At 44.7% G+C, this 13,226-nt stretch overlaps 2 protein-coding genes across 4 annotated transcripts in view; one reads left to right on the top strand and one right to left on the bottom strand.

The window, feature by feature from the left end:
- The window catches only part of GRAP (GRB2 related adaptor protein), a 34,795-nt gene extending 31,593 nt beyond the window's left edge, over positions 1-3,202 (top strand). For all 3 annotated transcript variants that reach the window (XM_081840072.1, XM_081840073.1, XM_081840074.1), the window contains one exon: positions 611-3,202. In XM_081840072.1, the coding sequence (XP_081696198.1) occupies positions 611-796 (186 nt within the window). In that variant the 3' untranslated portion in view covers positions 797-3,202. The remainder of the gene's footprint in view (positions 1-610) is intronic.
- Positions 3,203-4,914: 1,712 nt separating this feature from the next.
- The window catches only part of SLC5A10 (solute carrier family 5 member 10), a 99,528-nt gene continuing 91,216 nt past the window's right edge, over positions 4,915-13,226 (bottom strand). Inside the window, exons 13-15 of the mRNA XM_081839743.1 lie at positions 10,978-11,193; positions 6,639-6,747; positions 4,915-5,612 (exon numbers count right to left, since the gene is read on the bottom strand). Of these exons, the coding sequence (XP_081695869.1) occupies positions 5,419-5,612; positions 6,639-6,747; positions 10,978-11,193 (519 nt within the window). The 3' untranslated portion in view covers positions 4,915-5,418. The remainder of the gene's footprint in view (positions 5,613-6,638; positions 6,748-10,977; positions 11,194-13,226) is intronic.

Raw genomic sequence — 13,226 nt, forward strand, 5'->3', positions numbered from 1 at the left:
GCAGGGCCTGAACTGGTGGTGGCTCTCCAGGAAAGAGATATTGACCTGGTGAGCATGTCAACTCGTAGAAAGGCAAGTGATGCGATAGGGGTCATTAGAAAAGGGATTGATAATGAAACTGCCAATATCGTAATGCCGTTGTACAAATTTATGGCATAACCACACTTGGAATATGGTGTACTGTTCATTGAGTCGTAGAATTGGAAAGGAACCAAGGGTCATCTAGTCCAACCCCTGCAATGCAGGAATCTTTGTAAAGACCACAGAGAGAATAATTGGGTGGACTCTTCCCACCTTGGATCAAATCTATGCTTCCAGGTGCCATAAGAAAGCTGCAGAGATAGTCCAGGATAGTGCACACCCTGGAAATGATCTCTTTCAGCTTCTGCCTTCTGGAAGAAGGTACAGGGTCATAAAGAATAGGACTAGCTGCCTGAGAAACAGTTTCTATCCAAATGCGATTTTGGTTTTAAACATAGGGAGGAAAATCTTCTCCATCTCACCACATCATGTAAACAACACACCTGGCTTGACAGGTGGGCAAGACTAGCTCGTTTGTATCAGCCAGGTATTTCTTCTCAGCTGTCCTCTCCTTCTCTATTTCATGCAGCCCAAAAAGCCAAAATTCGTCCAGGCTCAGTTCAGCTTCACAGCCAAAAGCCCATCCCAGCTGAGCTTCTGTCGAGGGGACGTCCTTGAGATCCTGGACTGCTCTGATCCCAACTGGTGGAAAGGGAGGATTGGCGTGAAGACGGGTCTATTCCCCAGGAACTATGTCTTCCCACTGCGCATGTGACCCGCTTCGCCTGCGTTCTCATTGGAGGCTTCTTCTGAAGCAGCCAATCAAAATCTCTCTGAACGGAAGTCCTGCGGAACATCTATGGAATGACCGCCCCACTTGGAACCTTTTTTAGGAGTGGACCAAAAAGTGGACCTCCCATGTGATAAGTGGTGGTCTAAAGGAGTGGCCTTCAACATTTTCTCCCCCACAACCAGGGATGTGGCAGAAACTTGATTTTGTTTGCATTCGAATGAGAAACCACCTGATTTGCGCTTCTTGAACCAATCTGCAAAGCAAAACACAGCTATCCTTGGAAATTCATGCTTCTTCCCATTTTGTGACTCAGTTGTTCAACCAACATATATAAAAGTGGGAAATGTGCTCTTCTTTGGTTTTTCTAAGATAAAGAGACAGAAGAACCACAGGGAAAATGCAGAATGACAATGCCATGTGGATGCCCCGTAATAAGTGAGTGAATGAAGGGTGGCAATCCCACACTAAACATTGACAGAGAAAGCACTCTTCCATCAGTCTGGTGCCAGTTGAATCATCACAGTTTCCCCTGAAGAATCCTGGGAATTGTAGTTTTGCTGACATTTGTTCTATAGCCTCGCCCTTAAACAGAACTAGAGTTCCCAACATTCCCTGGGAATGAAGAAATGACTGTGAAACCAATATCAAGTTCCATTATTGTATGGGAGCATCCATGGCAATTCCCTCTCATTTCTTTTGCATTATATTTCTTCTTCGTCTGTCCCAGGTTGTTGGATGATTCAAACAAGTTGGGTTTGTGTTAGCAAAACCCACTGGGGACGTTGGTAGGCCGGGAATAATGAACCCCTGAATCTAATCCAATGGACTGACCCAGAATTTGGGGACCCTGTTTCTGTCTGAGGATGGAGTTCCCTTGCGTGGGATCTTCCAGGGACCATACTTCAGTCCTGGATGGGTTCAGAAGCAAAAATGGAGAAATCAATGGATGCAAAATTTACCTTTGTACAGTCAGGTTCATTCCAGCCATGCAAAACCCAGAGGTTTTCCACGCTCTCCTCTCCATCCTGGGTAGCAAAAGGCATTATCACAGTTCAAGAATGCATGCAAACCAGTCAAAAATCACTCAAGAACATGCCCTGGGAGGGGGAACAGCTTAGGGAGGGTCTCAAAAGGCAGGCAAAGGGGTCAGAGGGTCACATTTACCACCTCCAAGCCTGAGCTTCCTCACCTCTGGCTTAGCCGGTCAAAGAGTTGACCTTTCACACATGGGCAGTTTCCAATGTGGGAACAGACGACTGGGTGGGGAATCCCCCTGAGCAAATCTCAGTTCCCTCTTTTCATTTGTTTGAAAACACGTTTTTCCCCCCAGAGCTTGTTTCATAAGCATCTTGTGACTAGGCATGCCTTATCTCAGAATGGTGTTCCCCCCCTCCCCATCCTGCTCTCTTGGGTCACCAACAGCCAAGGGCAACAGGAAGGAGGAATCTGATACACTTTGCAGCCAGGCAAACATTCTCCCACCTGCCTCCTTGACCCTCCCTCTATTTATAGACTCTTCACAAAGCCGGGTGTTTGCAGAGAACTCACCAAGCTTTCTGCAAGCCACTGCATCTCAGTTTCTAGGGAGCATACAAGATAGAGTGCAAAGGTCCGGTTTTCTTGGTATAGTCCACTCTGGCAGAAACCTCGCAGGGAAGGAATTCAGCCCGAGGGCCACATTCCCTTCTGGACAACCTTCCAGGGGCCACATGTGGGTGGGGCCAGAGGCGAAAGTGGGCGGAGCAAGGAATGCGCATCTTCCAACTTTTTCCAATGCAAAACCGGGATGTCTTCCAGAATGCACTCTCAGATGACGTGACCTGTGCCTTGCTCTCACCCCCCCCCAAAAAAGCAATTTTGGGGGGGGGGCAGAGCACAGTGCACAAGTGAGTGGGATCATGATATCCAAAATGGCCACTGAGATCTTGCAAGAAAAAAATGGGATGTCTTGTTTTGTCCAGGACACTTGGAAGGAGGTGTAGCTGAGGTAGGGGAATATTACCTACAGTGGCCTGGGGTACTATATTCGGACTCAGGTTCTGCTCAGGTTTGGGCAATTTCATCGGCAGAGACTGCCTAGTCAAATCAGGACAGCTAGAGGAAAAGCAGTGACCAGCTCCTTTTGTGGTGATTGGCATGTGCCCGCATTGTATACATCAGAAGGGGAACACTAGGTGAGAGGACCGCCAGCGACTCAAGAGTGTGATGTGGAGAGATTTATTGAACCGACGGCCACCCACAACCTCATTATACAAACTGGTTTTCGCTAGGCAATGATTTTGTGCGTGTGAGTGTACGACCTCGAGTTGGGTTTCGCATGTTAGCTACGGTTATGCTAATCATTTTGTATTCCTTTATGTGGTTTAATAAAGTAATTCAGGCTGTCAAGCAGGTGTTTCAGACAAATTTGGAGGCAAAAAGATGGATGCACAGCTCATTCCATGTCTGAGCAATGACTTGTCCCAACTGAGGAGCAAAAGGCAGAGAGTCAGCAGCTTCACTGGGCCAGAGCTAGACCTCATTGGTGCCCTGTATCACATGATACATGGGGTGCAATGAGGCCATTGGTGCCATGGTCCCGGAGCAGAACTCCTCAAAAGCAGAGTCCTCTGGCAATTGCAACTCTGTAGGAATAATGGAGACGCCAGGAGGTTGGATGTAGGTGAGCTGTGCAGGAGCATGCTGGCAAGCATGCTCCAAGCAAGCTGCCAGCTAGCTCTGCCGAGGCTCCTTTTATTAGCAGAAGTCAACAATTGGAAACAGTAGTGAAACCACCCTGAACCTAACGTATTTCCATCTAAGCATATTTCCAGCGTTAGCAAATACACGTGTCAGCAGGTGTTTCCCTAAAATGTTCCCCCCGATACTTGATTACGTCTGCGTCTCCGGTCATGCTCCAGCCAAGCGTTATGTCTAACAAACAAATTGTGAGAGGGCAAAAGGTCAGGGGGAAAACCCTATTTTCTAGCTAAGAAGGCAAAAGGTCAGGGAGAGCAGGCACAACGCTCCTTGACATACTGTTGCATGTCTGGTGCGAGGTTTGCCTTCGCAAAGTGGAGCGTTACCTCTGCACAACTCCAACTCCATGTTCTGCCCCATCCTGCATGGGTCTTCAGACTCTGGGGTCCTGCTCCCCAGAGCCCCAAGGGGACAACTCTGCCACCAGACTCTGGTGGCTGGTCCACAAACCCTTGGGTGATCGAGAGTGCCCTGAGAGATCCCTATGGCTGAAAACCCCAGTACAGTGGTACCTCAGGTTACATACACTTCAGGTTACATACACTTCAGGTTACACACTCCACTAACCCAGAAATAGTGCTTCAGGTTAAGAACTTTGCTTCAGGATAAGAACAGAAATCGGGCTCCGGCGGCGTGGCAGCAGCAGGAGGCCCAATTAGCTAAAGTGGTGCTTCAGGTTGAGAACAGTTTCAGGTTAAGAACGGACCTCTGAAACAAATTAAATACTTAACCTGAGGTACCACTGTACCTTCAAAAAAGGCAATGGTTGCAGAATAAAACACTGATTCTTTAACCGTCTGTGTGGCAGCACTGAGGAGATGGGCCCTTGAGTCAGTGACTACCTAGCTGTGATTTAAAATTCTGCCAACAGCTCTAGGACCTTGCTGAGACAACTTGGATGTTTGACCACCGCAGTGGTCCTAAACCGACACCTTGATATCTCTCTCCAAGGTGCTGACCCTTGCCTTGTCTTTACTTGGGCCAGCACCCTTCCTTCGTGATGCCGCAGGAGAAACCACGCAATGCAAGGAGCCAATAGGATGTCTTCTGGGCTAGAAGCTGCAACACCACCCTGTGGCCATCTGCAGTGAAGGTGCTGCAGCAATTTCCTCTGTTTGCCAGTGGGCCAATGTCAAAAGAGAGTTGTGGTGAGTCTTCAGCTCAATTGCTCTGGAGGTAGCAAAACAAGATGGGGGTGTTCCTGTGCCGCTCTCATGCCTAGCCAGAAACGGCTACCATGCCCAACTACAAGTGCACCGTGGAACATGTAAAATGGCCAAGCTGAACTGAGTTCAGTATTTATGGGCTGTTTACAAATCAGGGCCTTTTTCTGCAAACTAAATCTGTCAGTTTATTTTTAATTATTTTCTAAGAAAGATTCTAGTCCCCTTGGTTGAAAAAAATAAAAAAATAAATCTGCATATGCTAGCCCAAAGGTCCAGTGTCATCTCCAGTGGAGTACCTTATAAAATCCCAAAGTTTCCAGTTTTGTGCATTAATTCCTGGAAGCTGCCTTCTACTGAGTCAGACCATTTGCTCATCTTAGCTCAGTACTGTACACACTGGCTGGCAGCAGCTCTCCAAGGTTTCAGATGGGGGGCATTCCCAGCCCTACCTGGTGATTGAACCTGAGATCTTCTGCATGCAAATCAGCTGCTCTACTCTACTGAGCTACAACTCTTCCGCTTGGTAGCTTAGAACAGCCCCATCAGTAGCTGAAATATAATATTTAAATAAAACAATCCACTGGTATCAGAGAATATTTCCCATCTTCCACATACACACCAGTTCTCCCTTCCCCTCCCCTCCCCACTCACCCCAAACTCCTTCCCGTCTTCTCTGAGGAACTTTCCAGAAGACATCCCTTAAGCAAAATAAGCATAGAAAAAGACATTGACACAGATCAGGAGAAGGGCGTTTGCACAGCAGATCCGAGCCCAGAAGCTGAACTCTGTCTTGCCTCCAGGGGGCTTCCCTGGGAGGGTTCCAGCCTTCATGACGCAGGGAACGCAGGCCTTTCCGTTGCCAAAGCAACTCCATGGGAGGCTTTCCGGGAGATCTGTGAGAAAGAGAGAGCAAAGGGTTTATTCATGGAAAACAAAACAAAAAAGGATTAGACAAAGTCCTAGAGCAGGGATGGGGAACCTAAAGCAGCAAGAGCTGGTGCCCATGGAAACTGGTGGGGTGGAAGACAGGAAGCCCAAGAGTAAGGGCAGCCAAAACCAATGACAGTCAAAGCCAACTAATTCCAGTTTTGTTCCCATCCTCCTCCTCTTCTTCCTCTCTGAGTTCCTCATGGGCAACACTGAGTCTAAGGTGGAGGAGGCTGGCTGCCAGGTAGGGCTGGCTGATGGCAGACTGAGGTTGGTGGGACATTGTCCCCTTCGCCCTCATGCAGGGCTGGCCCACCCATGAGGCAAGGTGAGACAGCCACCTTAGGCAGCAGGATCCACCGGGGCAGCAGATTCCAATGTAGATCTCCATTCCCCACTTCTTTCTGATATAGATCTTGACCCGCCCCTTCTTCCCTAGCAGGGAGGAGGGTCACCATTTTGTGGTGTGCCTCAGGTGCCAAAATGTATTGGGCTGGCCATAAAGGGTCAGCGCCCACTGACCTAGAGCCCTTCCGATGGGGCTGGGCTCCCATCATCCCTTGACCATTATTGGCCATGCTGGCTGCATCTAATGGCAGTTAGGAACCCAACAACTTCTCAATGGTTCCTCAGTTCTGTCCATTTGGTAGCCAAATTTGCACTGCCGGCTTAGAAGCTGCATTCTAGTCATATCAAGAATGATAAAATGCACAGTATTATAAATCTGAACTCAATGTTTCGTTACCCGTGGAGGTTGGTGCACATGGGTACTAATGGCTGTTCTATGATTCCATATCAATTTTTTAATTTTAATTGGGAGTTTGACATCTTGTATATTGTGAAGTCCTTTGGCTACGTTCAGTAAAGTTGACGGACTGATCACAGGATATTTCAGCACCCACCGTTCACATGAAACCACATATTCCAACAAGCTTTTCTTTTTCCCTGCCCATCTGAGAGAGGATGTTGTTCAAATCGTGCCTGAGGCCTACCATCGTTCTGTGTGCTGGAAAAGCCGTCCTCAGGCAGCGATTTGGGGTTGGGCAGTTGGGGAGGAAAGGGCTCCTCCTCACGAAGAGTCCACCAAGTCACAAACTTTACCTGCAAATATAAAAAAGGAGGGAGAAAGCCAATGAAATACAGGCAGAGAAAGTTGCGTTTGCTTATGAGCATCATTACCATTGACAGCCAAAGCATGACGTTGTGAGGTAAAATGTGCCTCTGATAGGAAAGCAACGCTCCTGACAGAAAAACAAGGGATATAGGGAGACAAATGGAAATTGCAGAGTTTTGAGAAATTAAAGAGTAAAGTACGAGATTGGCTTCGTTATTACCAGATAATGGAGGTTTATAAATTGGATAAAAAAATCGGATTCCAGGTGGAAAAATCGAAATTAGAAACAGAATTGTTAGAACCTAAAACTAAGAATTTGTCAAAGATGTATAACTTGCTGTTGAAATGGAATACTCAGGATGAAACAGTGAAGTCTGCTATGATTAAATGGGCACAAGACGTTGGACATAACATTATGTTTGCTGACTGGGAACAGTTATGGACCACCGGTTTGAAATTTACGGCATGTAATGCCTTAAGAGAGAATATTATGAAAATGATTTATAGGTGGTACATGACCCCAGTCAAGTTTGCAAAAATTTATCATTTGCCCGATAATAAATGTTGGAAATGTAAAGAGACTGAATGTACATTCTTTCACCTTTGGTGGACGTGCCCAAGGATTAAGGCCGTCTGGGAAATGATTTATAATGAATTGAAAAAGGTACTTAAGTACACCTTCTTGAAAAAACCAGAGGCCTTTCTTCTGGGCATGGTTGGCCAAATGGTACTAAAGAAGGACAGAACTTTCTTTATGTACGCGACAACAGCAGCAAGAATTCTCATTGCAAAATACTGGAAAACACAAGATTTACCCACTCTGGAGGAATGGCAGATGAAGATGATCGAATACATGGGATTGGCGGAAATGACCGACAGAATCCGAGACCAGGGGAAAGAGTCGGCAGAAGAAGATTGGAGGAAATTTAAAGACTATCTACAGAAATATTGCAAAATTAATGAATGCTAGAATGATGTTGGACAGAAATTAAATGGTTACCAGCTGTAATTTAAAGGTGGAATAATAAGTTAAAATAAGTTATATCAATGTTGCAACAAGGATTTTGCTGAATTAAGAATTTGAACTGGAATACAAAAGGGGGAGGTGAGAGGAGGTCCGGGATATAAGGTAATGGAAATAAGAATTGGGAATTATATTTGTTTTGTTTTGTCTTAAATGTGTATTTTTGCTTTTTTTGTTAATTGTTTTTCTTTGTGTATAAAATTGGAAAATCTTAATAAACATTTATAAAAAGAAAAAGAAAAAGAAAAACAAGGGATATATTCACTCGGCAGAGATATTGGAGAGGAACAATGGGTGAAATTTGCACCTTCCTTCAGTGTACAGGAAAAAGAGTTCGACTCTGAGGGAAGTAGCGCACCCAGCAGAAGTTCTGGAAGGTTCCGCGGCTGCCCTGTACGCAGCCAATTCCTAGTTTGAGGCCACAGATAAGGCCCAAGAAACTCTATAGAGTTTCACTCAAATTAGATTTGTGAAAATTCACAGTCCCAAGTTTTCTGTGTCGGTTAATTTCAATGGGTCTGTTCTGAGTATGTCTAATATTGGATGAAGCCCCTACACTCTGGCGGTAGCTTCTGGACGGAATTATTATTATTATTATTATTATTATTATTATTATTATTATTACTACTACTACTACTACTACTACTATTATTGACATGCCTTTTGCATAAGTCTCAAGGCAGTGTAGTCATTAGAGTAAAAACAACTATGATAGGGTTTTTATAAATAAATAAATAAATAAACTCATACAGAAAACAACTAAAGGTGGTCTTTAATTTATTCCATTTAATTCCATTTATTTCATTACTTTATTTCATTTAAACAAATTTGTAAATCTGCTAACACTTTAAAATCCTTTTTACACTTTGTACAAAAATAAAATCTCTAACTCGTGTGCGACATAAAAACAATAAACAATTTTATTACAACAAAAATAGGTGATAAAACGAAACTGCTAAAGGGACAAGCCTACCCAGATGCTTAGAAAATTGAGGCAAACTTAATCTGTTTCGGTATTTTAACTTTTGTATGTTTTAAAGTAGGGTAGTGATTTCCCCACCCCCTTTGATTTAATTGTTTTGTCTTTTTGTAAACTGCTTTGAGGTTGTTGGGTTGTTTTTACCATTAGGCGGTATATACATTTTATGAAATAAATATTTAACCAACAAAAGAAACAAAACAGATAAAATAAAACGAGGAATTCGGGGGATTTTAATGATTTTTTCCCCTCATATATATATATATATAGAGAGAGAGAGAGAGAGAGAGTGTGTGTCCAATATTATGGGTCAGAGAAACTCCTGTAATATCAGACCCTCCGAAATGCAAATTAACAGTCAAGATGCAAAACGAACCCTAACAGGAAGGCCTATTCTACTGACTCCTGACCCCGCCCCCCATTTTGATGTTTCTGCTCGTGCCAACCTCCTGCCCTGAACCCTGTCAGAGGTGTCTCCTTGGCACCACCTTCCAGGTGCAGAGAGATCCAAGGAACGCCCACCGTGTTTTCTCGTGCCACCCAACCGTCCATTCTCTCTGGGCACACATCAGAACAAACCACTCCGCTGGGCATGTCCCAATACGTCTGAGAGGGCCCTGGTGCCAAGGAAAGGCAGTCTTCCATAGCTAGGGGTGGTGGTTAGGTGGCACAAGCATGGCTCGGCCTCTCTGGGTGGAGTGGAAAAGACTTCTTTCTTTCTTTCTGTTCCTTCAAAGGTGGTTTTACAGAAAGCATTCTGCCTCGGGCAATTGCTTCGATCAGAAGCAAAGGGAGCAATCGGTTTGGGCCTGTGTCACTATCAGGGCAAGGAAATCCTAGCGAGTGTCAATGCTAGGCAGCCATTTTTCCTTGCCAATGCAAAATGGGCGATCTTTGTTTTAAAAAGCTTGTTCCTCTCCCCCTGTTCCAGAAAGAAATGAGGCTTTTATTTCTGAGGGCAAAAACAGTGAGTTTTACCCTTCTGGTGAATTTCAGCTGATTTCATTTTGTACACGGCATTTCCTATTGTAAGGTGCTCGGAAACTACAGTGTTCGGGCGGTACCTAAGCTATAAAAACACATTTAAATAATTGTCATTTAATTAATAATATGAATTATTAAAATAAAATTTGCGGAAGGGCCGTGACTCAGCCGAAGAGCACCTGCTACTTCTCTCCTCGGATGCCATCATTGCTCTGTCACATGGAGGGTGGAGCAAACTTATTTTCTCCTGCTCCGGAGGGTAGGAAATGGATTCAGGTTACAAGAAAGGAGAGATTCCGACAAAACGTCAGGAAGAACTTTCTGACCGGAAGAGCTGTTCAACATTGAAGCAGTCTCCCTCGGGAGGTCTCCTTCCTTGGAGGTTTTGAAGCAGAGGTTGGATGGCCATCTGTCATGGATGCTTTAGCTGAGATTCCTGCTTTCCAGGGGGTTGGACCCCTCAGGGTACCTTCCAAATACAGTGGACGCTCAGGTTGCGAACGTGATCTGTGCAAGATGCACATTCGTTTTTGTTTTTTTTAATAGTAATATTTATTGAAATTTCAAAAAAGTTACAAAGGTAAGAAAAAAAAAGTAAAAAGAAAAATACAAAATACAGAAAAATTAAACACAATTAAAAATAAATCCATCATTCCATAACTTATCTTTCATTTACTTGTTTCGCTGACCTCCCCACGCCTCCCTTTTTTGTATTCCAGTTCGATTGATTAACTCAGCAAATCCTTTCCCTCTTTATTTTTATCTTAATCCCTTATCTTAATATGTTATAACTTTACTTTCTCGCCTATTGAAAATCCATTTTCACCTACTCCTCTCTAGCGTTACTGCTAAGAACCCCTTGACTTCATTCCAACATCATTCTAACATTCATTGATTTTACAATACTTCTGTAAATAGTCTTTAAATTTCTTCCGCAAGATGCACATTCGTAACCCGCAGTGGCACGTCTGCGCACGTTTGGGTTGCGATTCGGCGCTTCTGCACATGCACAAAGCGTGATTTAGCGCTTCGGCACATGCGCAACCGCCGAAACCCAGAAGTAACCCGTTCTGATACTTCCGGGTTTCAGCGGGTCTGTAACCCCCCAAAAACGCAACCTGAAGCATCTGTAAGCCAAGGTATGACTGTGTACAGTTCTGTGATTCTCTTCTTTCTCCTCCTCTACACCACTGGGGCAGCTCGGCTCACCTGCTTACAAGCTCTACTCACCTGGGATTCGGCAGGGGGCTTAGTCAGCAAGCTGATGCCCGCCACCACCATGGCAGTCAGCAGGAAGAGGAGGGTGGCGAAGTGAAGATAGTGGAGGTCCTTCACGAGGGAAGGGCGCCTGTCCGGGACACCACACCGGGGCGTGGGGTGCGCAAACTCCAAGGCCATCCGGCTCAGGCCAATGACCAGCCCCACCATCAGGCCCCAGAAAGCCCCCTGCAGATAAAGACAGGGCCCAAAAGACTGAAATTCTAATCTCCTTGGTCAAGGCCTCTGGAGAAACGAGGTAAATTTGGGGAGAAGGAACCTGGAACAAGGAGCAAGTTATTTTCTTTTCTTTTAATGCCAGGCTTAACCACCTTCTTCCCTCATCGTACTGAAGTTGTGATTGACTCCTGCTCTCGCCCTTCAGGCTTCAACCAGACTTATTTAATTAATTTTATTCATTTCCTGCTCTTCAACAGGTTTCCCAGGGTGGCTAAGGAAAAGAAAGCAAACTAAAATTCCCAATGGAAACAGTTAAAATGAGAGCCGCTTATATCCCACAATATAAAAGCGCAATTAGAAGCCTGAGCCTCAAACCACTTCCATGCAGGATAAACATAACATCAACATTCACACATGCGTGTAACTCAACCCAACAGAACACAGATTGCATCCACGTATCCACAAATAATGCTCTATAACATAGTGACACATGCAAACATGCAGGACACACCACACAACAAAACAAAATAAAAAAAATTCCTTCCAGTAGCACCTTAAAGACCAACTGAGTTAGTTCTAGGTATGAGCTTTCGTGTGCATGCACACTTCTTCAGATACACTGAAACAGAAGTCACCGGACCTTTCTATATAGTGAGAAGGTGGGGAGGGGTATTACTCAGAAGGGTGGTGGGAATGGGTGATTGGCAGATAGCTGCGATGAGCCTGTTGACGACTCTTAACGACTGCAATAGGTCTAACAGGAAAAAGCAAGGGGTGAGAAGGTGAAAAATGGCTTTGTCATGTATAATGAGATAAGAATCCAATGTCTTTATTCAAACCAGGTCTCTCCATAGTTTTAAGTTTGGTGATAAGTTGCAATTCAGCAGCTTCTCTTTCCAGTCTATTTCTGAAATTCCTTTGTAATAGAACAGCTACTTTGAGATCTTGTATAGAATGTCCTGGGAGATTGAAGTGTTCTCCTACTGGTTTTTCTGTCTTGTGGTTCCTGATGTCGGATTTATGTCCATTTATTCTTTGGCGTAAGGTCTGGCCTGTTTGTCCAATATAGAGAGCTGAAGGACACTGTTGGCATTTTATGGCATACACAATGTTAGACGATGAGCAATTAAATAGTCCCGAGATGGTATGTGTGATGTTGTTGGGGCCAGTAATGGTGTTGTCCGGGTGTATGTGGCAGCAAAGTTGGCATCTGGGTTTATTGCAGGCTCTGGTGCCAGTGTCCGTGTTAAGTCTGGTTATAGTATTATTGTGGGTTAGGAGTTGTTTAAGATTGGGGGGCTGTCTGGAGGCAATGAAAGGTCTTCCTCCCAGAGCTTGACAGTTCTCTTTCTCAAGCTCTGGGAGGAAGACCTTTCATTGCCTCCAGACAGCCCCCCAATCTTAAACAACTCCTAACCCACAATAATACTATAACCAGACTTAACACGGACACTGGCACCAGAGCCTGCAATAAACCCAGATGCCAACTTTGCTGCCACATACACCCGGACAACACCATTACTGGCCCCAACAACATCACACATACCATCTCGGGACTATTTAATTGCTCATCGTCTAACATTGTGTATGCCATAAAATGCCAACAGTGTCCTTCAGCTCTCTATATTGGACAAACAGGCCAGACCTTACGCCAAAGAATAAATGGACATAAATCCGACATCAGGAACCACAAGACAGAAAAACCAGTAGGAGAACACTTCAATCTCCCAGGACATTCTATACAAGATCTCAAAGTAGCTGTTCTATTACAAAGGAATTTCAGAAATAGACTGGAAAGAGAAGCTGCTGAATTGCAACTTATCACCAAACTTAAAACTATGGAGAGACCTGGTTTGAATAAAGACATTGGATTCTTATCTCATTATACATGACAAAGCCATTTTTCACCTTCTCACCCCTTGCTTTTTCCTGTTAGACCTATTGCAGTCGTTAAGAGTCGTCAACAGGCTCATCGCAGCTATCTGCCAATCACCCATTCCCACCACCCTTCTGAGTAATACCCCTCCCCACCTTCTCACTAT

This window comes from Podarcis erhardii (assembly GCF_964252035.2).
Source record: "Podarcis erhardii genome assembly, chromosome: 14".
Taxonomy (NCBI): Eukaryota; Metazoa; Chordata; class Lepidosauria; order Squamata; family Lacertidae; genus Podarcis; species Podarcis erhardii.